The 26,899-nt window shown below is 41.6% G+C and overlaps 1 protein-coding gene across 1 annotated transcript in view; it reads right to left on the minus strand.

The window, feature by feature from the left end:
- Positions 1–22,956, minus strand: part of LOC116391417 (SH3 and multiple ankyrin repeat domains protein 1) — a 41,476-nt gene extending 18,520 nt beyond the window's left edge. The window contains exons 1-2 of the mRNA XM_031861982.1: positions 22,503–22,956; positions 5,585–6,145 (exon numbers count right to left, since the gene is read on the minus strand). Of these exons, the coding sequence (XP_031717842.1) occupies positions 5,585–6,094 (510 nt within the window). The 5' untranslated portion in view covers positions 6,095–6,145; positions 22,503–22,956. The remainder of the gene's footprint in view (positions 1–5,584; positions 6,146–22,502) is intronic.
- Positions 22,957–26,899: the final 3,943 nt, after the last annotated feature.

Here is a 26,899-nt window from a genome sequence, read left to right on the forward strand (position 1 = left end):
TCTGGAACAGCTCTGTCACTGATCTATGCAGAAATAAGAGCCGCTCCCCTCTCTCTCTGTGTCTAGCTCTCTCCCTCTCTGTCCCTCTGGTCTTTTCCTGCAGGCCAAGTGCAGGGGGCCTAGAAGCCTTTAATGAGATCTATGGGGAAATAATAACCCCCCACTAAACACAAATACACACGTCAGCCATGTCACCATTTAAGTCCACTTCCTCTCCATATCTCACTCTCTTCCTCTCTCTCAACCAGTCCTTACACCCCCTACAGCGATTCAAGAAAGCAAATAAATTTCTTTAAAGCAGTCCTGTCATCCCCGCTCTGCGTCGTTCTCTCTACATTGTCTTTCTCTCACTTTCACTCACCCATGCTGCACTCCCTCTTCTTCTCCTCCCATACTTTCCTCTCTATTATCTCTGTCCCTCTGCTCACCTTTGGAGCTCCCCCTTTCATTAACATACAACCTCTTCACAGCTGAGAGGTGGACACCGTCTTGTAGTCTGAGAAGTTCACATATCTTAAGTAAGCAGTAAGTGTTTGTTTTTGTGTGTGTGTGTGTGTGTGTGTGTGTGTGTGTGTGTGTGTGTGCGTGTGTGTGTGTGTGTGTGTGTCCTTGCATGTTTCCAAACTGTTTGTGAGACCAAATCCTGCCTGAGGGGCTGCTGCTTATACTTCAGAGTTTGCACGACTCAGACTGTGGAGAAAACATAATTTGTTTCATGCTGGTTAATGTGCTCGGCACACAAACGCTAACTTGACAATCCAATAAACCTTCAAACAAAACTGCCTCGACATCCTGCTGTGGCAGAATCATATCAATACCGTGTGATACACAAGTCTGACTGCCGCTGAGTGCACACCAGTGAGTTAATGGACCAGTGCCTTTTTCATCAGCCACCAGTGGAAGAGGAAGAATCAGTGCAGAGTACGCAGATCCACTAACACAGCTAACTCAGAGTACAAAAATCATCATCTGCAGAGTAACTATGGCTGTCAAATAAATGTCGTGGGGTTAAAAAGTACAGTTTGGAAAAGAAGTATAAATTGGCATGAAATGGAAACACTAGTACAAGTACCTCTAAATTGTACTTTAGCACTGCACTTTAGTAAAGAGACTTAGCCACTTTCCATCACTGAGTGTAAATACAGTAAAACCGTTAAATTACTTCACATACCTTTGGGTAGTTCAGTCTAACAATGAATCATTCATGGCTCATTACTCAAGCCAATCACTGAGGTGGTGATCTGTTTGAATCAACAGTATTTCAATGCAAAACAGGTCACTATCGTAATAAAGTCATTCTAATGCTATTTAAATACCAGCTATGTGTCACTTGGACCTCCAAAAAACATTTAGACTAAATGAAGCTCCATTTCTAGACATCGTTTGACCTGCAAATCATCAAAAGGTGCCTACTGGGTACACTGGGGGGTTGTACAATGTGTTTTCTTCAACACAGTTTTGGTATGCCAGACGTTATGCCAGACGTTCCCTAACCTTCACAAAATAAAATGGGACAGACATCAACTGTTCAAAATGACTTTCTATATATCACCCTGATCTTTCTCTCTCTTCGGCATGAGATGATAGAATCCATCCAACCGCATTTTAGCTTGACCGACAAAAACAAACTACTAAACCCTGGATTCTTTCCACATGTAGCAATGGCCTAAATCTCCTCTTGACAAATGTAGCTAACTGATATTACAAACAAATCTGTAGCTCTCTGTCAGTGCACCAGCAGTGACATCTTGATTGACAGTGCCTTGAGAGAGATCGCCCCAATAGGCTTGTTCGGATCTGTTAAGAGAGTTTTAAAGCAGCAAAGGTGAGACCCACTGAGGGGAGGCAGGACGAATCACCAGATGTTTCCTCTGTGGAAACGTTTCAGGAGAGAGTAACAAACACTGACCTCTTGACAAATGTCACAGGGCATTTGCTATGTCCAAACACATTCTGCAATACACAAAAAAAATGTAATGAATGCAGAAAAGTGAGCCAATCTGCTCAATATGTGCACAAATACAGGCACTTAATGGCCTGAAAAAGAATCATGCCAAATTGAGCAGATTAAATGTTCTCAGTTCCCTCCTTTTTTTGTGAAGAAATATTCTGCTTCGACGTATCTGTATCACAGCTCTTTATTAACTTTTTTGAGGGATCATTGTCAAAAAAAAAGATTTTTTAATATTTTCAAATTAATTATTTTCAGTTATTTATTTTCTTCTCTAAACTCATGAATATACAAGAAAATAGCTTTTGAATAGCTGTCCACTGTAGTGACACTAGGGTTTGTCCAAAACGAACATAGCAGATTAACATTATCAGATTTTTTTTTATCAGTTTTCAATATCAGCCCAAAAATACAATCCTAGGTATGAATATAGTCTGATGTGCTGTAGTCCCACTGGAACATTGACTTAAATTGACATATCAAAGTCCATTGGCGACAGTAAATCTGTAATCAAACTGCATCAAATTGGACCCTGATTGGCAAACATCTGACAGAGAGCTATGTAGCTATATATTCTGCCAAAAATGATATAAATATAACACTAATTACCAGTGTCTGTATGTGTTTATGTGTAGTCTCTGCATTACTGCATGTGAGTCACTTACGTCACTCAAAATCCTCCCCCCTCAATTCATAACATTTGCATTTGCGTTCTAGAGTCACTCCCTCGTCTCATTACAACACAATTAACAAGCAATTAGATTTTTATTGAGGGTGAATTAGCTGACATGTAGAACAAACCTAATGTACTGGGAGTGTAACGTGATATTACCCAACACCAGCGAGTGAAGGAGGAGGAGGAGGACAGGAGATGAACCAGTGGGGGAAAAAAGAAGATCAGAGGGTTTTCCATCTCTTAGCGAATAAGAGACGGAAAGTGAAAAATGACCTGAAGAGGTTGAGTCAGGACAGGAGAGTGAGTGAGCGAGACAGTAAAATGGCAGAGTGATGGTGGGTTATAACTCTCAAAAAATTATAAATAAGTTCAAAATAATCAAAGGCAAACATATTAAAAATACTACAGTCAGACTGACAAATTGGATCATTATTGGTCTTCTTTGTAAAGTGTGTCCTGTGTCTGCCAGCTAGTTTGATTAATGTGATTACTTGTCAATCTTGAGAATCAACAAATACAGACATTATGACTAACAAACTGTTGACTTAAGAACAAGATTGTGACATTTTTTACAACTTTTTCTTTTTAATTTAGCACTTTTTAAAACATTCAAAGCAATTCAAACCAGTAGTAGAGAAATGCTGCCCCTAAATATTTGGAGCATGTGGCCAGGTATCACACATTGAACTTTTAAGGGATGAATACTAAATGTCTGTGGGATTAATTTCTCAAATTAATTTAGATTAATATTGAGCGGAGCACAGTACTTGGGGTAAAAGAATACAAATAAAATAGTGCTTAAAGTCGGCTAAAAAAGTCAATATCAATCAGCAACCTAACACTTTCTACTCGCTATTCTGATTTCTATGTACTTCATTCTCATTCCACCTTTATTTATTTCTGTCTGCTTCACTTTATCCACCTGGATCTATCTCTATCCAACTCTGTCTTTTTCAATCTACGTTCATCTCTTTTCACCTGCCTTTCTCAGCTACCTGGTTCCTACATCAGTCTACTTTGATCAGCTTCTATCTGTGTCTACCTGCGTTTACCTTTATCGCTATCCTCGTCTTTGTGCTTTTATCTATTCTGTCTCAGCCTCTTTCTACCTCGTTCTGCCTCCTCTTCCAAACACCCATGTGTTTGTGCCCCATTCTATCTCTCTGTGTCTTCATGTGACTGTTAAGCAATATCTGAGTTTTTGACCCCAAGCTTGAGTGAGCATTCTCATCCCAAGCAATCCCATTTAACCATCTTTTTACAATTAAACGTTGATGCCGATTTGTTAGAAGAAATAGGGAGTGGTGCATTATTTATGGGTGGTTTTAAAAACACTGAATCAAGCACACTTGGGTATCCACAAACACACACACACACACACACACACACTGCTGAAAACACCCATGCACAGATCAATAATAAATCACACGGTAGCAAGAGGGAGGAAGAAGCGTTGAGCGAGGCATTTATAGTGCACTGGGATGGTAAATATAAAATATAGACAAGCATACACACAGGCACTCACAGATGCATTTATTTAATTTGCAGTTTCATTCTTGCTGATGATTTATAAAGCTGACACATCAGAGAAGCCACGATTGTTTGATAGAAGAGAGAAAGAGGACGGACCGCTAATGTCTGAGGAAAACGGCCTCCTGTTTGTCGAACACAGAGGCAGTCTGGTTCACCTTTATTCTGGTAATGAGCAAAGATGCACACTTGCTCCTCTATCCCTGTTCCTCCCTTCTCTTCCTCTTCATCGTTTTTTTTCTCTTCTGCACAAAAACACACACTTGGATGTAGATGCAGCCTTAGCCCATTGCATCCCCTGCTTCTTCATAATTCAATTATCGCTACAATTGAGATGATTCACTTTCACTTTCACGGATCACTCGTCAGAAAAGCACAGAGATGCAAAAAATGACTGGGTGTCTGGCATCTCATGCCTGATTTGTCGGGAGTGGGAGAATGGCGTACTGTACATGGAGGCAGCTACATCTCCAGCCCGTGTGGCCGGTTGCGACAAACTTCTAATGGAAGCTTTTGCACTGATGTGATGTAAGACCGCATCTGGAAAAGAGTAGAGTAGACAGATCGGTCTATCATGATTCTGGACAGCCCTCTTAAAACCAGTCACACCGAAATGGGCTTTTCACGGCAGGCTTTATCGCACCATTTAGAAGCTCTTTGGCGGCATTAAGCCAGAGGCAGCGCTTCCCTCTCTTTTAGCTTCCTGCCTTCACTTCAACTTCCCTCTCTTTGACTCTCTCTGAAACCTTTCTGTCTTGTGGTGTTTCTGAAATCAAATTGCTTGCATGTTCTCATTGTGATTGCTCATGTATGTGATTTGGCTCCGTCTCTCCCTCTCTTTCTCTCTGGAGCTGGGTCACCTTGAAAGTCTCTCTCACCCTCTCAGATCTTTCACTTTGCTGATGAGCATTTGCGCTTCTCTCAGTTTTCTGGTGATGCAGTGAGACAAAGAGAGAGCGAGAGACAAAGAAAGATAATCTAATCAATGTAATATGCCCAATCCTCTGAGATTTGCAGTGTTTCTGGAGCACTGCACATTGCAGGATTTCACTGAACTGACCACACGTACTGTCATAACACTCGTGGTCAGATTATGAAATGCAGCCAAGAAACTGCACATAACTCCCCGTAAAACAGCGAACTATTGTTTTTATACTTTTAAACAAACAAGACATAAGGTGTGAGTTAGTGAGTTTCAGCTTGTGTTACTTTGGACAGAGACTGTTTCCCCCTGTTTGCACATGTATGCACTCATGTGAAATACGAGCTTTCATTCTTTGAGTGGTGAAAGTGGAGTAATTGATCATGACAGTGTTAAAAAAGAAAAGCTGGTGTGTTTAACTAATGAGACGTGGCCCGCTGTGTTTGTGAACTTCTCAGGAGTTTCTTCCCGTGATGTGTGTGAAGTGTGCGCAGACAGCACTGACCGTTTGCTTGATGTCTGGGATGCCAATGCGGAACACCATCATGGCAATGTGGGTGTCCTCAGATGATGCCGTGCCGCGCTCCTTCACTCTCCGCTGCTGCTGTGGCTGCTGCTGCTGTACGTGATTGGCCGGCTGTTGGTGCGTGGGTCCGGGATTGGACGAATAGGGGTTTGTGGTGTGTCCAGGGTTCCCTGGCCGAATCTGTCTGTCCCCGGCGGGCCTTCCGGCCAGTTTACCTGCCGGCCTGTGTCCCTCAGCCCTGCCTCCCCGCGATAGGCCACCTCGCCTGACCTCCTCCACCATCTCCTCCTCATCGCCCTCCTCTTCCCCTTCCAGCTCGCCGTTCTCCTCCTCTTCCTGGTCCTCACCACGCTCATCTTCTTCCATTTCCTCCTCCTCCTCTTCCTCCTCCTCCTCCTCGTCCTCTGCCCCTGGATAGAGATGTCTATTATTTCCCAGCATCCTTTGTTGCTCCTCGTCGCTGGACAGGGGGCTGAACGGCATCGTCATGGCGACAGAGAGGGTGGCACTTGTGGCAACACCATCATTCCCAGAGAGACACTGTGGGGGGGGGGGGGGGGGGGGACAGAGACAAAGTAAAACTACAGACAGAGATTGTCCACTGTAAGTTTCTTTCCCGGCTGCATCCAGGCCTCCATACCCCACCACTCTAACAAACTCTGGTCTCTAGGTGAGCAGACCTGCAGTCCTTCCAGCCCTCACTGCATGATGACATACTACTCACACCTCACGTATAAATAAACTCACTTGCGCTGTTAATTTACAGCTTCCAGACTCTCGCTAGTCATTCAGACACCCTGCCTGTATGTTCACACTCAAGATTTGCCTGCAGATGACTGAACCTTCAGATGCTTGAACCATATCAGTATTTCACTGTGAGCGATAGTACTATGGCGGGTAATACTATATTGGAATATGCTCATACAGAGAGCACTGCTGTGACACGTACTACTTTAGAGGGCACTACTGCACAGAATAGTAAGTTAGCACGGTGTACTCACTGTAAAGACTAGCATTATAGAGTTATATCTAAATCATAACCTTGAGAATAAAACCTTAGAAGGAGAAAGTAGATATAAAAGACATCAAACAAACAGTTGATGTTGAAGTGTTCGTCATTGTAGCAGGGAGACCCCATGATAATGATAGCATCTGGTCTTTCTTCTCATCTTGTACATCCACAATTTGAAGCAGTTACTGGGTCAGATTTAAGTCTTGTTACACTGAAGCTGCTGAGACTATTTTAGTTAATTTAAAGCTGTGTGAGAAATCCAACATCCACCTCAGTAAACTAAGATATTGGTCTTGCACTACACAGCGGACTATTCGTCACTGCACATCTTGTATACAGACACTTGTAACGGACAACAGCTCTTCATGTGATAAACTATACGCTCTTATTCTTGCCATCACCCCTGAGAGAACCGAGAAGCCACTTCAGAGCATCAGTGATGCAGCGCTGTATTCAAGTACAGGCAGATAACAGCAAGAAGCGAGATAACAGATCTGTCCCTGGTGGCTCCTGGTTGGCTCTGCGTGCAGTTTTTAGGATTTTCAGCACCACTACATTCTGGACAGCTCCACACAGAACCAAACAGCAGAATGTCAAACGTAAGAGACGGTGCTCAATTCACACCAGAGGACTGACCAATCAGCACCTGATCTGAAAGTAACAGAGTTAAGCTTAAGTAAAAAAAAAAATCTACTTCACTATATTCAGGACATAAAATGTGTAGTTTTTACTTTACACACTTATTTGACAGCAATAACTAGTTGCTTTGCAGATTTAGATTGTAAATACAAACACTTGAACGCTGATTGAACCAGTGATTTAAAACAAAACTGTACAAAACTAAATTTCAAATGACAGTATTTCATCTAAAAATCCAACTGGAAAGAATAAAATCAGTATCAAGTTGTTCTTTGTTTTAATTTTTCTTGAATATCAAGTACAGAATAATGAGGCTACTTTAAATTGTAAATTGAGTTTGCATGTGTGCTTGTGAGGAGGCAGCTGAAAGACACAGGGGAATAAGAGCCATGTTGTGAAGGGGAAAAAAGTGTTAGACATCAAATAATGTCAAGACTCCTATTGAGATTAAACCACCAGCAGTCCAGCTCGACAAGAAACAGGAAGGGAGAATAAGAAATGAAGAAGCGCCACAAGAAAAAGAAAAGGAAAGGGTGGACAACAGGACCTAGCATGTGGCAAGGACTGTTCCTTTTATGTCTCACATCTTATTCTGCTTGAAAAATAAAAGCACGGCACTCAGGGGAGATTGTTACAACTTTCTATGATGCAACCATCGGGTATCATTTATTTGATGCCAGTTGAGCATCATGTACCTAAAGGTTGTGCCGTGTGGAGTCAATACCTAAAATAACTGAAACTGCTTTACAGAAATTGAAATTCTTGCCACAATCCTTCACTCGATGTAACAAAAACACAATTTTAAACCTGAATGTGAAGCTAAAAGTTATTCAACTTGAGTTTTCATTTCTGTTCGAAGATTATATGCCAGTCGCCTCTCTCTTTTAATTTCTCCTTTTTCACACAAACACACTGAGTACAGGACTGGTTGTGACAAATACTGACTCTCTGGCAGTGATTCAGCCTCCAACTTTTGAATGCTCATATTAGCAGGCAACCTTCAGTTCACAGTCATGAGGAAATATATGTCAGACGAGTGTGTAGCAGACTGTAGAAGTTTAACAGACATTCAGACTCTATCATCCAGTAAAATAGACAAGAACCTCAGAGGAGACTTGTAACACTTGACAACCAAGGACAAAGGATGAATCATTGTTGATGCATTAGCCTGTAAACGGCATTTTAAATATGACTCTTCCTAATAAACATACACTCTTGGGTTGTTAAATCTTATTTTATGATCTTGCCCTGTGTTTTACATGTGAAATCTTTATGTCTACACAGTACTAACTACGGCCATAAGATAAATGTAGTGGAGTGAAGTATAAAGTTGATTGAAATGGAAGTACCTAAAAAAATATTACAGTACTTGTGTAAATAACCAAAATCAGTATAGCTACAGCTACATTGTATTTTTAAAGCTTTGGAAAAGGTTTAAAAGACTCCCTTAAATGTAAATTAAAATTAATGAGGACTCTTATTTAAAGCTGTCTCTGAAAATGTAGAGGAGGGCTTGAGGAATGGAAGAAAAATGACAAAATTAAAGCAAGCTTGTAAGAATATTTGAAAAGAGGGAATAGACGACAGGGGAGGAGAAGAGGGCTGGAAACCAAATTGTTGGAGGGAAATGATGAATAAAAGAGACAAGGGCACAGAGACAAAGACGGGGAGGAGCGGGAGAAAGCAGCAACGTTGGTACAGTCTTGTCAGAAAGCTCACCAACCAGGGAGGGGTGCCTAGAGCAGATATGATAATAAATGGAAGTGAGCAATCCATATTTTTGCATAGTGCTGAGTAATCAAAGATAGGGGAAGCTAGAAAGGAAGGACAGGGAAGAGGACATAGGGGGAAGCAGTCAGGTAAGAGGGCTGTGATTAGAGAGAGAAAAGAAAACAGCAATAGAAATATGAGTGGTTTGGGAAGAGGAAACACCAACCTGGTCTCCAAAAAATTAAGTTCCCATACAAGTAAACAGAATTCTCAATTATGTTTCGAGGGAAACATATTTTCTCCTGGATTACGGTTGCAGTTTTAAACACGTGGTTAACGTTTGGCTTAAAAAAAGTACACATGGATGGAGGAGAGAGTAAAAGTGTGAGAAAGGAGAGGGAGGATAGAAAAGAACAAAAAACAGCAGAGATGTGATGGAACAGGGACACAAAAGAACATTGATGGAGAACGAGGAAAAGACTTGAGTGTGAGAGGTTGCTGTGAAATCAGAGGTGTGATTTTGCAGGGATGGATGATGGAGAGCAGAGGAGCAGAAGCCAGAGAGGGTGAATGTGGGGTTGAATCGTAATGCCATCACCAAAGCTTTTTTGGTAGGAGTTGCCAAAAGCCAGAGCTAATATTGATATTCATTGTATTTAGATTTGGCCTTTATCCACATTTTCATGCCAAAAAAGTTAAAGGAGTTCCATTTTTTTGTAGAATTTGTAGAAAAGACTCTGAAACAGCCCATCGACCCTCACAGGCTACTCAAACGCTCCACTGAAAGACATAAAGAAATGGATTTTACGCTCCTTAAAGCAACCAAAGGTACATTTCATTGCAGGTTTTACAAGATGACACCTTGAGGCTGTTAAGTATAATCCACCCACGCCACACAGTGATCATAAGCCCTCTGAAAGTGGCTGGTGTGACAGACCTGTTTGTCACGCATTCTTAGTGAAATTAATATTTGTTCAAGGTTGATAGTGGCCAGATATTGTCTGATCCTGATGGATGGAGCAGAGAAAATGAACGTGGAGTTAAAAAGGCTGAATCCAAACTTTTGAGAGAATTGCTCATCATCTCCAATTAAGCTGGAGCAGGTCAGGACTGAGGGAAAATGATGAGAGAGAAAGTGATAATCAGTTCCCGAGAGAAAAGTCATGACTCACACATAAAAGACCGTCATAATGAATGCTCTGTGTGTGTGTGTGTGTGTGTGTGTGAGCTCATCTGAGTGAAGATAAAGAGGGCGATGGAGCGATTAGATATTGCCTAATGCCAACAAGTGATAATCATCTCCTACTCTTCATATCTTTCTGTCATGAATCTTTATCTCTCGTTTATTCTCTATCATTCTCCTTGGAGAGTTGTTTTAGTTTCAGGTCACGTCATTAACACTTTCACTGAGCTCGGCAACTTAAAACTACTTCAGGACTCTACAGGTTACTAGGTAATTGCATGTAGCCTATGTATGCATGTATAACTATCGCTTAGCAAATGACAACCTGAACTGAGTGCCGACTACAACGCGCATCTTCTCATCTCGGTTGGATGAGATATAGTTAGCTGTTAGCAGCTATTTAGCCTGCGGCGTGCTTGTTAATGGTTGCTAATACAACTGGGCTAATACAGCTTATGGCAATAAACACACAGCAGGACTGTTTCTGTTCTGAGAGAGCGTTAAACCGTCAACATGAAGCGTCACATAGTGAGCTGCAGTTTAGATGTGCTGACCCTGGCACATTTACTATAAATTCACATCTGACAGCTTTTATATGTATCTGTTCTGTCTGCAGTGTCACAGGCTATGTCATTCTTGCTTTTTGTGATGCGTTGAAATGCTGCTGTGTTGTGTATACAGTAAAGTTAATTCTGAATCTTAATCACCTACTGGTAGCCTTTTACAGCATGGGACACCACGTTTTGGTCATTCATTGTTGATCTGTTGGCTGTAATAAATCACATGGTTGATATGTTTCCCATAGTTCTCATGATTTGTTTTATGCGTGTCCCTATAGACACCTTATGCTTGCTGATCCGATTCATCCTGGTATTTACCCTGACCTAGAAATGAAAGACACATCACCTCGAGCTGCTTTTGGGCCATAAAATGGTTTCTGTTATTTTTCTCCCTTTTAACATGTATTGTGCATTGTTGTATTATAATCATTTGTAGTAAATTGTGAGCTCCGATTATAAATGAACCCAATATGCACTCAAATCAACAAATGAAACAGGTGGCTTGGATGGTAACACACTTGTCAGAAAGGAAATGTTAAGATATTCATGGATGGGGAACGAGATGAGCCATTTAACATCTGTTTAAAAAGCCGGAAAGCTCACAGGAGGAAGTAACATGTTTAGCAAATCTGTGTTTTGGCAAGGGAAAAATGGATTTGATCTCTGTTTGTTAACTCAAGACACAGCTTCCAGGTGTAAATGTAATCCAAACAAATCCTGTTTCACATACACAATCACGCAGCACTTGAAACCACCATTGGTGGCAGAAGATAATCAGCAGAGTGAAATGGGGTTATGAGGCAGCGTTTCCACTTCTACTTGAGGGGTTTTTATGTCACAAGTGAGAGGGAAAATTAGGTAACTTTGTTGGGTGACTTGCTAGAGTCTTGACCTGGTTCTACTAAGCATCAATCCATCTACGTATCTGTGTGAAGCCATCAAAAGACTGATATCCCACCAGCATTGTGACATTTAACCTCCCTCCCTCTCTTTTTTATCTCTCTCAAACACACATCCTCATGTGCTCTCTCACTCCATATCTTACTCTCTCTCTCTCTCTCTGGTTCACCCTCTCTTTTACAGTATGTAGGGCATTGCGTGTATAAAGATAGATATTTTCAGTGTCTTGGTCCCCAGGAAATTTCACTGGGAAACTTCCAAAGAACAGATCGCCCCACTTTCCTGCGACTAAACTGGAACGGCCAATTTTCTTTCCTCCTTGTTTGACATCTACACACAAAATGGCACTCTGATGCGCACAAATGGACACAAACCTCCCAATGAAGCTGTGCATACAGATGGATAAAGGCTAATAATATGTGTGTAAACTTTGACCCTCTGGTCAATTGAGCACATATACTATGTAATCATCCTCCAGCACTAAAGCGTCCATGTGGGAGCTGTACGTCACAGAAAATATCAATCTAAACTGCAGGGACCCAGGAGGGCTCGAGCAAAGCAGAATGAAGCCACTTGTTCTACGCATGTTCTGATGTAACCATCCCTTGTGTTATTAAACTAGGGTGAGCGCCGGCGGAGGAACCTGGTTTGAGATTGAGAGGAAGGGGCGGGGTGCACAACAGCGTCACTGATGTTCTCATAGTGGAAATTCCGCAGAATTAGGCCCAGGACAACTATGAAAAGAAGACTAGCACATTTTGTGTCCCAGAAACTCCCTTCTGAACTGTGAATACTTTTTTGAATACTTTTAAAAAACAGCTCAAAACCCACCTTTTTAGGCTGAGTTTTGAGTAAAAACCCATGTCCTAGACCTAGATTAAAATGTTTTAATTTTTATTATTTTATTTTTTATTTTATTTTTCTCTGTGTATGTAATTTATTGACCCCAGGGTCACATTGTGTTTTTTATGCTTTTAAATTTCTGCTCTGTTAAGCACTTTCTGATGTTATGTCTGTGAAAAGCGCTCTATAAATAAATTTCATTCATTCATTCATTCTGTGCACTCGATACTCACCCACCTCCTCATACATTCAGCATGCCAACAGGGGAGCTCTGTGAGCATGCTAAAATGTTTAGTTTAGCGCGTTAGTCTGATAATATTTACTAATTAGCACTGAACACAAAGTAAAGCTATTTTGATAAATTCAAACTGCTGGTGGTGGTGGTAAAAGGAACACAAGTTTTTTTAGGATTCATCTTTGACACCATTGATATCTGTACAAAATGTCATGGCAATCCATCCAGTAGCTGTTGATCTATCTCAATCTGGACCAAAGTAGTGGACGGAGCGACTTTGGCCTTCATAAAAACAACAACTTACTGTAAACATCTGGCCCCCTACACTCAAACATCCTACTCTGAGACTGTAAAGTGACTTAAACCCTTATTATAACATAAACGAAGGCCAAAACACTCCAGCTGCAAAACACTCGCCAACACATTTATGCTTACAAGAAATCAAAAAGCTTTCATGCTGACAATAAGCCCAAAGACATCTAACCAATGCTGCTTCTCTGATTTCTGAGCATCAAAAGAAACGTTACTGTAGTACAGGAAGAGGATTTAGAGACATGTTGGGGAAAAGAAATAAAACAAATTCCCAGAGGGCTCCCTATATATAGACAACATTAAATTATAGTGAGGATGTGAGTGGGTGTATGAAGCTACATAGAGACGCAAGAACAAAATGAGCGTGTGAGCTCTTCCTGAGGGGTAAGAGTGACCTCGTAGCCTATTTCCCTGTGGTTTAAAATGGTGTTTCTTCAGGCTACAAAACCTTGCCTCACAACACTGTGACTAATAAGGTGTTTTCCGGTCAAAATTATGTTTTCCAGACTATTAAACTCAGTTTAATAAATATTTGCATATTTGAAGCAGGGCCAGTTAAATCAGAAAAATTCTAATCAGCAGCAGTAATTTATAAAGATGTTTCATTCCCTGCTGCCTTTAAGCTTCTATTCTCTTCCTTTTGTGGACTGAATCGGTCACTTGTAATATAAATATGTATACAAATGCTACTACAGCGTTGCTGACGTCCCTTGAGCAAGACGATAGCTCATTTGCTTAGCTATTGATCAAACAGAGGTCGAGTTGTTTACCTGGAGCTGTCAAATCTCGACAGCAGATGAATGTCAGAACTACACACAAAGCAACCCGTGTTTGACTGAGCAACAAGCTACAACTCTTATTTTGAAAAGCTTTGGCAGTAATAGTATAACATACTGTAAAGGATATTCTAGTTTTGTTTTTAACCTTTTGAGCTAAAATGTCACTGAATCCTGAAATATTTTTGGTGATTCCAAAGGAGGTGCATCTACACTGCATTTACCAGAGATCGCTTGCTTTACAGTCTCAGTTTAGGTTAGGTTAGTTAGGCAACAGGAAATACAAGTTGTATTATTATACATTATCTCGAAATATCTACATATTAAGCACAAACCTTAACATCAATTCTCCTCTCGGATGCAAATGAAGTTCAATTTATTCATACTTCATTACACATGATTAATCAATTAAGCACTTGCCCTGTAAAATGTCTGGAAATAGTTAAAAAATACTCATCTCAGTTTACGAAAACCCAAGGTCACATCTTTAAATGTCTTTGTTTAGTGCGACCAAATGTCCACAAACCAAAAAAGGCAACAAATCCTCACCAATTAGAAGCTGAAACTAGAGAATGTTTGATGGTTTTGCTTTTGCATTGTTTCAGCTCTACCTTATAATAAAGCAATAAGCACAAACAACATTTGTCTGCATGCAGGTAAGAGGCCACAGTGTTTGTTAAAGCCTCTCTATTCTCCACAGAGGAGACGAAGACAGTCAATCAGCTGGGGAGCCAGAGAGCCGAGATCCCATTCAAATAGCCTGCTAATTAATCAACTGTATTCATCATCACCACTATATCTCAGTGGAACTGCTCAGAATCTGTATTTGTTTTCTGCTCGCAGCTATATGCTGCCCGTTTCAGAGCGCTGAGTAATATCCTAAATCACACAGACTCATCTCTCTTGTCTGGCTGAAGAGGTGAAGCGGTAGCTCTGCTCAGAGTGGCAGGACCCACTTGCTGATATCTGGGGCTGCACTGATGGCCAAGTTGGGACTATTAGTTGGCAGCACATGGGGAGCTCATGAATAAATAAGCCACAATGGGAGTAGCTGGAGGGGAGACTGCCTGAACATACGAGGGGCTGTGAAATATTAAAGGTGGATGCTGTTTCACGGCTGCAGGTGCCAAATGGGAGCCTGACAATATGACAACCTCCAGGTCGTCCCTTTTTGTTTTCAGCAAATCACTCAAATCACTCGTCCAACTTCACATGTCTCACTGGTTCACATTCACAGGAGCCTGCTGGATTTCTATTTTGCCTCTCTCCTCAGAACAACCTTTGAAGTCCTGTCAGGAAGCACCAACCATCAGCAGAGTTGGCGTAGCAATGAAAGTTTTGATCATGACCCGCTGGGAGTTGACCAAAGCTGGGGTTGTGATGAGCGTGCACCTCCAAAAAAAAAATGGTGGTTGGTATTAAACACCTTGAACCAGGAGACATGACGAGAGCTGTGATTCATACTCACTCATATCTAACAAAATGAGGTAGAGTGAGCAGAGGGCCAAAAAGCATGACAGAGCTGTCATGGTTTGTGGAAAGCCTTGTTTGACTGAGTAAAGGGAGCTTCTTAGCTCCCTGCGGTTCAGCAGCAGCTGAATCAGCACTTCTTCCAGGAGGGTCTGTGGTTTCACATTTCAAGGCTTTTGAATGGAAAATTTATTTCCTCAGACAGATACACCGTCCCAAATAGACACATCACTTAAATGCTTCTTTCTCCCACTCCATACTTAGCAATTCTTGGGGATGGGATTATTCTTTACAGACTCAACACTGACTTAACAATGAAACATGCATATCAGTCAAGATTTGGCACAACGTAGCAACACATTTCTACTCCCATAACTGACATTCACACGACAATCACATGTTATTGTAATCTTCGTAGATCAGCTAGAGTCACAGATAGTGGCGGAAAGTCAGAACATTTGTTCAAGTACTCTGTTTAAGTAATTGCATTTAACTTGAGTATTTCAATTTTATGCTACTGCATACTCATATTTCACTACATTTCAGAGGAAAATATTGTACTTTTTACTCCACTACATTTATTTTGCAGCTGTAGTCATTGGTTACTTTGCAGTTTAAGATTTTTTGAAACTTTTTTATACAAATAAAATTAAAATAACATCATTAAAGAAGTAATTTTCTGCAGGACAAGTACATTTACTTTTGATATTTGAAGTAGTCTGCATATGGCTGATACCGTAATACCGTTTTGAGTGTACTTTCATTAGTATTTTTATATCGGGGTATTGCTACCTTCACTTAAAAGATTTGAGTTCTTAATCCACAACTGTTTACAGAGAAGTCACATGTGTCATGGGACAGCACAGTTGAACTGATGCATGAATGTAATGTAATGTAATGCATGATATCTCCTCAAATCCTTGCTGTCTCGTACAAAAAACAGGTTCACCTCCTTGTCCTTCATTTGAATAATCCACTGCGGACTTGGCCGCTTTTGATGTGTGACTGTCGCCTGTGTTTCTTGTTATCTGCCCAGAAAGTGAAAGAGAAGTAACAAAAGAAGCAGAGCAGAATGACTGCCAGCCAAAGATTCAATCAGACTTCATAATCTCCAACCTCGGAGGGGGAAAGCCATCACATGTTCACTGTTTTAATCTAAGATATGTAGGCCAATCAATATGGCTTCACATCAAACGTCTCCTATGGACTATATCTCCTTTGCTATCCATGCGTTCCTCCCTCCATTTCCAGCTTGTGTCTTCTTCTTCTACTCATTCTCCTCCTATAGCTCGGCCCGTCAAACTCAATCATTTTCTGATCATAAGAATCACGCTTCCTCTTTTTCTTCTCCTCCTCTGATGAAACTTTGCAGATATCAGAAGACGACACGTGTTGTAGTGCTGCAAACGTATGCATGTAAGTATGAGCATGTGAATGTGTATGAGTGTGTATCTGTGCACATGTCGCCATCAGATCCCCCACTCTCTGTCAGCCATTTTCACATCCAGCACTGCCTTACTGTGTGGGATCTCACACTGTCTGATGCCCAGGCGAGCTGGCAGAGTGTACTGTATCTCATATATCACCACCATTCACGTCGTCACGGCCCCCTTCCACTGTTACTATAAATACTGCCAGCTGTGCTTCCATTATTAATGCAGCAAGAAGCCCAAACCTTCCCTGGCCTGAACATCGCCGATTCATCATCTCCCATAACCTTTAAAACACCCACTGCTGCCTACTGCCGGTGCAAAATGACACACATAAACAGGCAGATAAGGTGCATGCTCACACACCAACACACACTTCTGTCCATGACAAGTTCATTGGTGGAGGAGGAGGTGAGCGGTGAGGGAGAATGAGCATGAAAACCAAAAATAACACATTGCATCTTGATGACAGATCAGTTACTGTTTGAAAAAGACTGCAATGCAATATGGATGCAGAGGGCTGTAGCTCGGAGGAGGTGAATTGAATTAGGCTCTTTTTCACTGAGATGCAGTAACAAATTGAAATGTAATACTGTTATTTAAAGAGGTTGCAGAGAGAGAAACAGAGAGAGGGGGGAAATAACTAATAAACTGTTTTTGTAATGTCAAAGCTAATCACGTTAGAAAATGTAGAGTCTAAAGTAAGCAGACTGCATTTTCCATCAGCTGCAGCTGTTTCCCGACAGGGTTGACGAAAACAAAGACTTGCTGCTTGACACCTTTCAATCACAAGTAGCAAACCTGACACCAATTTAATTTTGCACAAAGCGGCGAGTCACACACAGTGACAGCAACGTCAGCAGAAATCTCAACAACCCCACAAAGGTCCTGGACAGTACTGACAAGCGATTTGACATTCATTTTAGAATGTGGACAGCTTTAACTGGTGACTGAAACATCATAAAACAGTCTAAAATCATAATAATTCATTATGGAGCAGGACAGAGACGCTTTGATTTGCAAGAATCTTCATGAATATCTATTTGAAACTGCCAAATGAGACCACATACTGACCAAAAAATATTTGACTTCAAGCGATGGCACAATCTGCTTTCACAGATCTTACACATTTCACTGTTTGGTTTCATCAAATAAGCTCCTCACAGATAAAAGAACATGAAACACTTGCTTTGGAAAGATACTCTTGCAACACTGCTCACATCAGGCTGTAATACAAATGTCTCACAAATTAAGGATTTCCAGCAAATGTACTTGAGCTCACATAAAGAATCGAAATCGAGGTTATCTGGCTTTTTTTTGACACATTGGAGTTAATTTGTATACAGCAAATGAATCATTGCACCACAAAGAGTAATACTGACAAAAACAACATCCAATTTCACTCTTTACAGTCAACTGTATATATTCAAAGTTGCCAAATTCCTTTATTTGTAAGTTGTATTTACCTTCTGAACGCTGAAATGAACAGTGATTTTAAGTAAGAACTTCATATCGACTGTCTTTCCCACAGGACCTGAATGCAGCATTAGATTCTGGGGCTGATGTTTGTGCTGCTGCCTTCAATCATGCACAAACACACACACAGACACAAATCACACCCCACCCTACACTGATCATCATCCCGGGCCAGTACTGCTCCGCTGCTGCCATGAATCTGCTGCTGCTAAATATAGCAATCCCATTTTGATGATGCAGCGGTGACTGTAGGGAGAATTCAAAACCCCCACTCTACCCCCCCCTCCGCCTCTCAATGCTGCAATTAGCCCTAATAAACTGAGAGTACGTTCATGATGCATGGAGGAGTACCCCCCCCCCCCCTCCTTCCTCCTCCTAATTACTATGAATGGGGTCTTTGCAACGGGACAGATGTGATCTGTTTATGAGGAGAAAGTGAGAGAGAGAGCAACATAGCTTTACAGATACAGTGAGACAGAAATATGGATAGAGGGTGTGTGAGTGGGGGGGTATCCCCATGAGAACCATCGTCTGGATGGGCATCGTCTACACGGGGATCAATACACACAGTATATAAACCCTCACAGATTACCATGGGCTATGGGTAATTTTGACCTCATTTAACACACAGCAGTTTGAGCACTCTGCAGCTAAACTCATCCCTAAACTTCACCTTCCTTCAAATCAAAGGAAACATGTTTAAGACAGACAATCACTTTCTACATCACACCAGGTAGAGAAAAATGTTAATGACGCAGCCTCTGTCTTCCAAACACTCTGACAGCCTTTTAACACCAGACAGAACCATCACTCTGGTATGGTGGAATAGTCGCAGACAGTGTAATGATTAATAGAGAGGAAGACATAGCGACTCGCTAAGAGATAGGTGGATGGAGGTAAACGACAGAAGAAAAGAAATAAGGAGAAACAAGAGAGAGGGCAAAGCTGAAGTAGGACAGAGCGCAGGGGAGGCCTGTCTGTCCCAGATCAGTAGTCTCTACCGCCGGCAAGTAAGAGGGAGAAGGAATGAGTGACGAAAAAAGAGAGAAAGCAGTAAGAGCATAAGCGAGATGGCTAAATCTGGAGTTATGATCTACATCTCCCCCTGAGCAGCATAGCAAATATTGAAAAAGAGTTAAGCTCCACTCCCTGCACTTGTGCAAATATAACAGGAGAGTGACTGAATTCTATGAAGGCACAAAATCTCAGAGAAAATAAGGCTTTGACGATGGGACTTTGACAAGTAGCGACTGAACAATCAGTCCAAAAGACCCAATATTTACCTTCTGACTCTCTTGGCCCCTGTGGAAGAGGATTCTGAATATACATGGCTTGAAATAAGACAATTAGTTTCCGAATTCCTAAATCAACATGTATCTTCGTCAAGGCCTGTTTTTCCTCGTCCAGACAGGTAAGCTTAGTGTCCTGAAAAATCACCACTTGAATGAGAGGCAAGAAAAGATTCTGGTCCTCTGATTCCTGAAGAGGGAACTGCACGGGTGGAAATGTCAACTGTGTGTTGTGTCCCCTGTGTGTGTAGTGGAAACTAAAGTGTGGCGCTCCATAACACTTTCTGACCAAGAAGGAATTAATGGTATTTCCCTGCTAACGTGGGATGAATTTTAATTCATCTGCTCGGGTGGCAAATCATGGCTGTCTGCTGGACCTTGACTTAATTTCTTTGTGCCACACACCATCTGAAGTACAAACGACATGACAGTCAGTTAATCAACTCTCAACAGCGGCTGCATCAGCCCGTTGAACCAGATCAACTCCAAATTAATTGAGCTCCCAGGGAGTCAAACAAAACTGTACTGGACTCAGCTAAGCTGGGCCGAACCCCTGGACCTTGTCACACGGACAGACTACAGTTTAATGCCGAGTTGTGTTTCTCCTATCATTCAAAGGCATTCAACTTTATATAAATCTGACTGTCCTGATGTCCAGACATGCAGTCATCCCCATTGTAGGATTGGTAGAAACACACTATGGGTTTGGTTTTCTGTATGTTATTTTAACGGGGAAAATGAAGGCAATCTTAAAATGAATTTAAAACTTTTAATTGAATTGAAATAGAACAACCTCACACATCTGCATCGAGAGAACATGAACAGGAAAAATCATATAACTGCATTTTTTTATCCTTATCTAACATATGGAGAACAACACAAAAACAATAATACTAAAGTAATCCTTATGTCAGTCACTCATTTTCTGTCATGTATGACAACCAACTAAGAGAATGTGACAAGCATCACCAACTGAGATTGTTTGTTAGCGACTAAGCTGACAACCACATGTTGTATCCTAGCTAAGACTTTCTAGCTCTCCCTTTATAGTTTAATGGTAATACTTGTTTTATTATAAACCTAAAAGCCTAGAAGAGAAACACAGAGGAGCTGGATATTTCTATTTTGACATGAAAAACACTAAAAGTCCTCTCCCCTCAATCGTCTTACACCTGAAATAACCCTAGGTGACCTCTGACCCCCTATTCTGAAACTTTTTACTACTTTCCATCACAAAAATATATATATATATATATATATATATATATATATAAATTATACATACACATATATATATGTATACGTATATATATATACATATATACATATACATATATACATATATACATATACACATATATATACACATATATATACACATATATATACACATATATATACACATATATATACACATATATATACACATATATATACACATATATATACACATATATATACACACATATATATACATATATATATACACATGTATATATACACACACATATATATATAAGCGACAGCTTGACATCAGAATGTGAAGAGTGTGTTTGAACTTAGTCTTTGCTTTGAGTGGTGCTCTGAGTCATATATGTTGCACACCAGTGCTTAACAGAATAAGCACTTCAGTGTTACACATCAACACAGACTGTACGCTTCTCCAAATCCACCATTAATAAACTGATGGTAGTGTTAGTTTCCCCTGTTACAAATTGCCCTCATGGTGTGTAGTGGTGGCTGTCCTCTCTGATGATCTGCTCTGCCATCGTCTACCTCCATGTGCCTGAGGCGACACATACCATACAGAGCATGAATAGCATGTGCGCGTTACTATGACTGTGTGTGTGTGTGGGCGATGTGAAACCGAGGCTGAACACACGGTCACGTCTCTTGCGCTTGAGCGCCTCAGACAACAAGTTATTCACAGTTTTACTTTAAATTCTGCTACATTATGCTGAAATCCTCCTCGCAGCTCTGTGCAACACTGCAATACAGAAGCTTGTGTGTAATTACGTGTGCCCTGTAAAGTGACCTGGCATCACCTTCCTGTGGGCTGTGTTCAATAGAGACAAAGGCATCTATAGATAGACTAAACTCAGGTGGACAGATAATGACGGGGGCAAACTGAACACATGTTCTCTGCTGGCAGGGTGACCCTTTTCCTGTAGAGACAGCTGCTCAAGAGAGGAGACAGCAGTTTGAGCATCCACTATCAAATTTGTTTAACGCTTGGCAGAACACTTATCTGCTCCCGAGTGCATTATTCCACACCATATTTAATGCTAAGGTGCATCTATGTCCATGCTCGTCCATGCATACCCTGCCTTACACGCTACGGTCAATGTCATGTCCGGGTAGATTTACTGGGTGATTTTATGCACTGGTTACCCTTTTAATGTGAACACTGAGCGGTGAGCCGTTCACCAGACCATCAGAAATGTATGTGGGAGGGATTATCAGTTTGACACCACGATAAAAACCAAGCGCTGACAAGTATCATCACTCATACATCTACATGTCTGTTATTACTGACGGTGCTGATTCCCTGTCTTGTCTTGACTTGTCGTGCCTCGTCTACAGATCTGTGTCCCTCCTCACAGCTGCCTCCTCTCCCACTTTCTCTCTTGTCCCCTCTTCTTCTGCCTCTCTGTAAAGCTGGGAAAGAGTATTCATCTGCTGGCATCAAGGAGGAATCCACCGCCAAACACTGCTTGGTTTGCCTTCCTTGTGTCTGTGCATCTCAAATTCATTCAGAGCTGTCTTGATTTTCATTTCAGCTGTTTATTTAGTGCAACTGCTGTATAACTTAATTCAAAGCTGCCATGTGAGAGAAGAGTTAATGCGTTACATCAATGCAGTAAACTTGAACATGCAAAACCCCCTCCCACCCCCTGCTGCACACACACACACACACACACCTCTTTCGACTCAACACTATCTCTCCACAAACATTAAATCGTATTCTTTCTGCTTTGCCATGCACCCCCCCCCCTCCATCCCCCATGCATGTCTCCTTGAAGGAAGAGAAAGCTGAAAAGCAGAAAAGAAAACATTCTTACTGTCTTCTACAATCCCTGATGAAATACAGAAATCCCTCCTCTGGAAAAAGGGGACAGAAGTAGAAAAGAGAGGAGGGGGAGCCCAGCGGTTGCCAGTTGCAGAGGAATAAGGAGTGAGGAGGGGCGAGCACGAAGATGATGAAGAAGGCTGTGGTTAAAAGGAGAGGGGAAAAGAAAAGACTGCTGCAACAATGAAGAATTTCCTCCTCAACAGCCGCCGCCGCCGCCACGAGAAATCACAAGGTGTCCGGCATGCCGCTGTACGCTGAGGAATGGAGCATTATCCTCGGCTCCCAGCCCATCCTCCAGCAGCAGCAGCAGCTCTGTAGTAACACTTCTATCCGCTCGGCATTCTCCCCATCCCTCACTCGCTATCCTCCCCTGCTCCCTCCCTTCAACATGTTCAGAGTCCCTCTCTCTCTGTTTTCCTCTCTCTCTCTCTCTCTCTTTCTTCTTGTATACTGGTTCGTGGGTTTCTCTCCCTCACCCCTCCCATACCTCTCGCTCTCTTTTGTCCCCCTTCCTCCCTCCCTCTCCTCTATCATTACCCGGATACAGGGCATACCCCTCCCTCCCTTTATCTCCCCCCCTCCCGCTCTCTGTGTGTCTTTGATGTTTTGGAGTTAGTCTCTTAGCTGTTAAAAACTCCATTTTTTTCATTCTCACAGAACTGAGAGCACCATAGAACACAGTGGGATCCACCCAGCGGTGCAGAGATACACACACACACACACACACACACACACATCAAAGATTGTCCAATAATTATTATGCAATATCAACAACAAAATCACACACATCAATTAGAGCAACATTTCTCATTTGTAACGTATTCCTTCCATAATGCAAAGATACAGAACAGCACAATCTGCAGTAGTTCAGCCAGAATGTGTATTCTCTCTCTCTCTCTCTTTCACACACATACACACAGACACACACAGAAATATGAATTAGGAATGAAAGAGATGTGTATAAGAGGAGGAGGAGGGAAGCCACTGCTGCAATGCTTATTACCATACGTAGAGGGGGGTGAGGGAGGGGAGGACTGTGGGTGGAAAGGGAGCCTTCTACTGACGAGCTGAACTGAATAGCAAGTAGAAATCAACTCCATTATACCAATCAGTAATGAGTGAAGCATGTCAAACTCGCCTCACAGCTTTGATGGGCTGAAACCTTTTTAATTGTTGGGGATGAGGATGAAGAGAAGGGGGCGGGGCATCAACAACGATCACAGAGAAAACGTGTTTTTCAGCAGTTACAATCACCCTCTTGTTGCTGAACTAAAAAGTCTGAGCTGGCCTGCTTGACACTCAGTTAGTTAGGAGCTGTTGTGGATCTTAAAGTGAAAAGACCGAAGAGAATACCATCTGCTGGATTTTCTCCCTGGCGGAAAACTGTCTGGTTACAGTTGACGTTGACGAGTGCTATACGCTTGTCAAATGTTGATGAAATATAACTGAATCCATGATGAATCTAAGACGGAAAGCTCTCCAGCTCCTGGTTGTTTCACACTGTTGGAAAATTATTATTATACCATGAAAAAAAGCTTTGGGGATTTATTTCCCCTGTCGCAGTGTGCATTCCAATAAGCACGTCTTATAAATCTTGCCTTATTTGATGTATATTCTGCCAAACAATTTCCAGAATGATGCTGGTCTTGATCTTGCAGGCCATCCTTTCACTGTGATATACTATTTCTATAATTGGGGATCTACTAAATCTCATGCTATGGTGCCGTGTTATGTGTTTTTGCACCATTTGTCGTAGTGTGTTTTCCATTTTCCTCATAAAGACCTTGATGGGTAGAAATTTTGCCTTTGAGTTTGACAAACTTGCACAAGCTAGATATTTTTTTTCTCGATTAATCAATGAACCATTAGAAAACAGTGTCCAAGAGCCCAAGTTGGTGTCATCAAAAGTATTACTTTATCCATAAACATAGAAACATGTCATGACATAGACTAACATATCATGATTATAGTTATATTACCATCCGTCACTTTATTGTCTCTCATTAACATGACATCCATCAGCTCCGAGATGTGCATTTAGAAACTGATGTGAATTAAATTAAACCTGGCACAGCGGGGGCTGTCCACCTCTTCATTCAGCCAGTGACTCATGTGGAGGTAACTTTCTCACACAGTATCAAAAGTATTACACCAACTGATCTGTTGGTTTCTTTAGATTGGGTTTGCATTGATTAGTCGGCCTTCATCTGCCAGCACTGCTCCTCCGACTGATTGAGTCTGTATGTAGCGGAGGGTGTGTTTAACAGATTTTGTTCATCAGGCTCAAGCAGGACCCAGAGTATTAATCAGATGAGAGTAAGCAAGCAGTGCAGCAAGCTAGAAAGGATTGCCGAGTTTCATCAAAACCACACAAGCAACTGCGGTTTGTACAAGGAGACGGGGGAGTCGCCTTAATAGCAGACAGTCAGACTTAATAAAGAAAGATTGCCATAAGAATCATAAGAGCAATATCCCTGCTTGTGCAGCCGACATAGTTATTCAGCCCCCTCTGTCAGACACACAGGGTTTTGTTACAGTCATAATTTACACTAATGCACTGACACCTCAACCAGTAGCCAGTCATTTGGAGCCTCTGCCATCTGTCACATGGGAAATAATGTACACCTTTCTCTCCTCCCAGCCTAAGCTTGTTTTTCAAGGTTGCAGTCTGTTTGTGTCTCCTTGCTCCTTCACCACAAGGATGACTGCTGTACTGCTGATGGTGGTCCAAGCACTCAACAACAGCAGCACAGTCAGCAATTTCACAGGGCTATAGCTACCGCGCAACGCTCATATGGCATATTGTGATCCCGGAGTCCTGAACATGTTGAAGTCATGTGGCTTCATGCATGCAGTTATGGTTTAATGTACACAAGACGAGGAGCAAGACAAGCTACTCGATAATGAATAATCAAGAAGGTGGGAAACAGGGTTAAAATGCTTGGAAAATATTTCATGTGGCACATAATGGAAATCGACTGTATTTTGTATAAAGCAACGCTGCATGGAGTAGACACGGTTTAAAAGTTTAAAGTTACTAACTACGTTACAAAGACTTTACATGATGAGATTATAAAATACAACACATCTGGCTTCTTTCATGAATTGAAATGTATGAAATATTGAGAGTATGTCTGGAGATGAAGTCTCTGTGATTCTTTTCCCAACAGGACAATAAGGTTAATCTTTTCTTATCTCAAAGATGAACCCAGTGGTTTCCAACCTTTTCAGCTTGTGACACTTATAAGCCGTGTCTGTGAGTTCAGTTCCCCTAAAGAGGCAGTTCCCCTATAAACTTCTCTGTCGGTGTCATTTGAATATCAGGATTAGGATTCGTCGGCTTGTCCCATAGGTAAACCTTTTTTAAAGGTTCTACCTAGAAACCAACATAAAGGGTTATATCCAGAGACATCTGTGAGAGGTTTTACAGATAGCCCTTTTGTGGTTTGATAGTATACCCAGAACCCTTTCCACCTGAAGGTGCTAACAAGGACCCATCCAGGGGGTTTCTACTGAGCAATGGGTCATAATTCTCTCCACATCCCAAAGATACTTCTCCACTCTCTCTTTACCAGATTGACCTGATGCCACAGCAACCACAACCAGCATCTTCTAAACCTCATCTAGAGGGTCAGGGCTGATGTGGTGCAGAGCAACCCACAACAATCATGGCTCACAGTCAGTTTGTAATGCTTTCAACAATACTTGAAGACCTATTTCTTCCAAAACAATTTAATTTAAATTTCATTATATCAAATATAAACTTATCAGTCACAGGGGACCTTTTACTGCACAACCAGCACTCGGTGTCTCTTCCACCACTGCTTAAAAAGAAATAAACCCAAAGAAGTCATGTTTTTATGATTGCAGCAACCGAAGTAGAATCAATGTTTGATTAATGGTCACATAAATCTAAGGAGAATAAACCTGTGTGCTCTATTATGACAGCTGTTTTATTCCTTCTTTTTTCAGTCCCTTTAACTGTACTATCTCCAAGACGCCCTCTCCCCGACTACTGAAAGAGATCATTCCTCCCTCTCTCTCCGTCCTCATTATACGAAAACTGTTATACTTGGCATCAGAACTAACTGCTCGGCTTCTACTAAGAGCTACAAAGAAAAGCAGAAGTGGGTCATGTGCTGCAACAGAGGAATCGAGGGGAAGAACACAAACACTGGTTGTGTAGAATGAAAGGAGAGGAAGGAGGTAACGGCACGAGCTCTAAACCAGGAGGAGGAACGTAACGGCACGAGCTCTAAACCAGGAGGAGGAACGTAACGGCACGAATACTAAACCAGGAGGAGGAACGTAACGGCACGAATACTAAACCAGGAGGAGGAACGTAACGGCACGAATACTAAACCAGGAGGAGGAACGTAACGGCAC

This window comes from Anarrhichthys ocellatus, unplaced genomic scaffold, assembly GCF_004355925.1.
Source record: "Anarrhichthys ocellatus isolate YVR2014 unplaced genomic scaffold, GSC_Weel_1.0 scaffold26, whole genome shotgun sequence".
Classification (NCBI taxonomy): Eukaryota; Metazoa; Chordata; class Actinopteri; order Perciformes; family Anarhichadidae; genus Anarrhichthys; species Anarrhichthys ocellatus.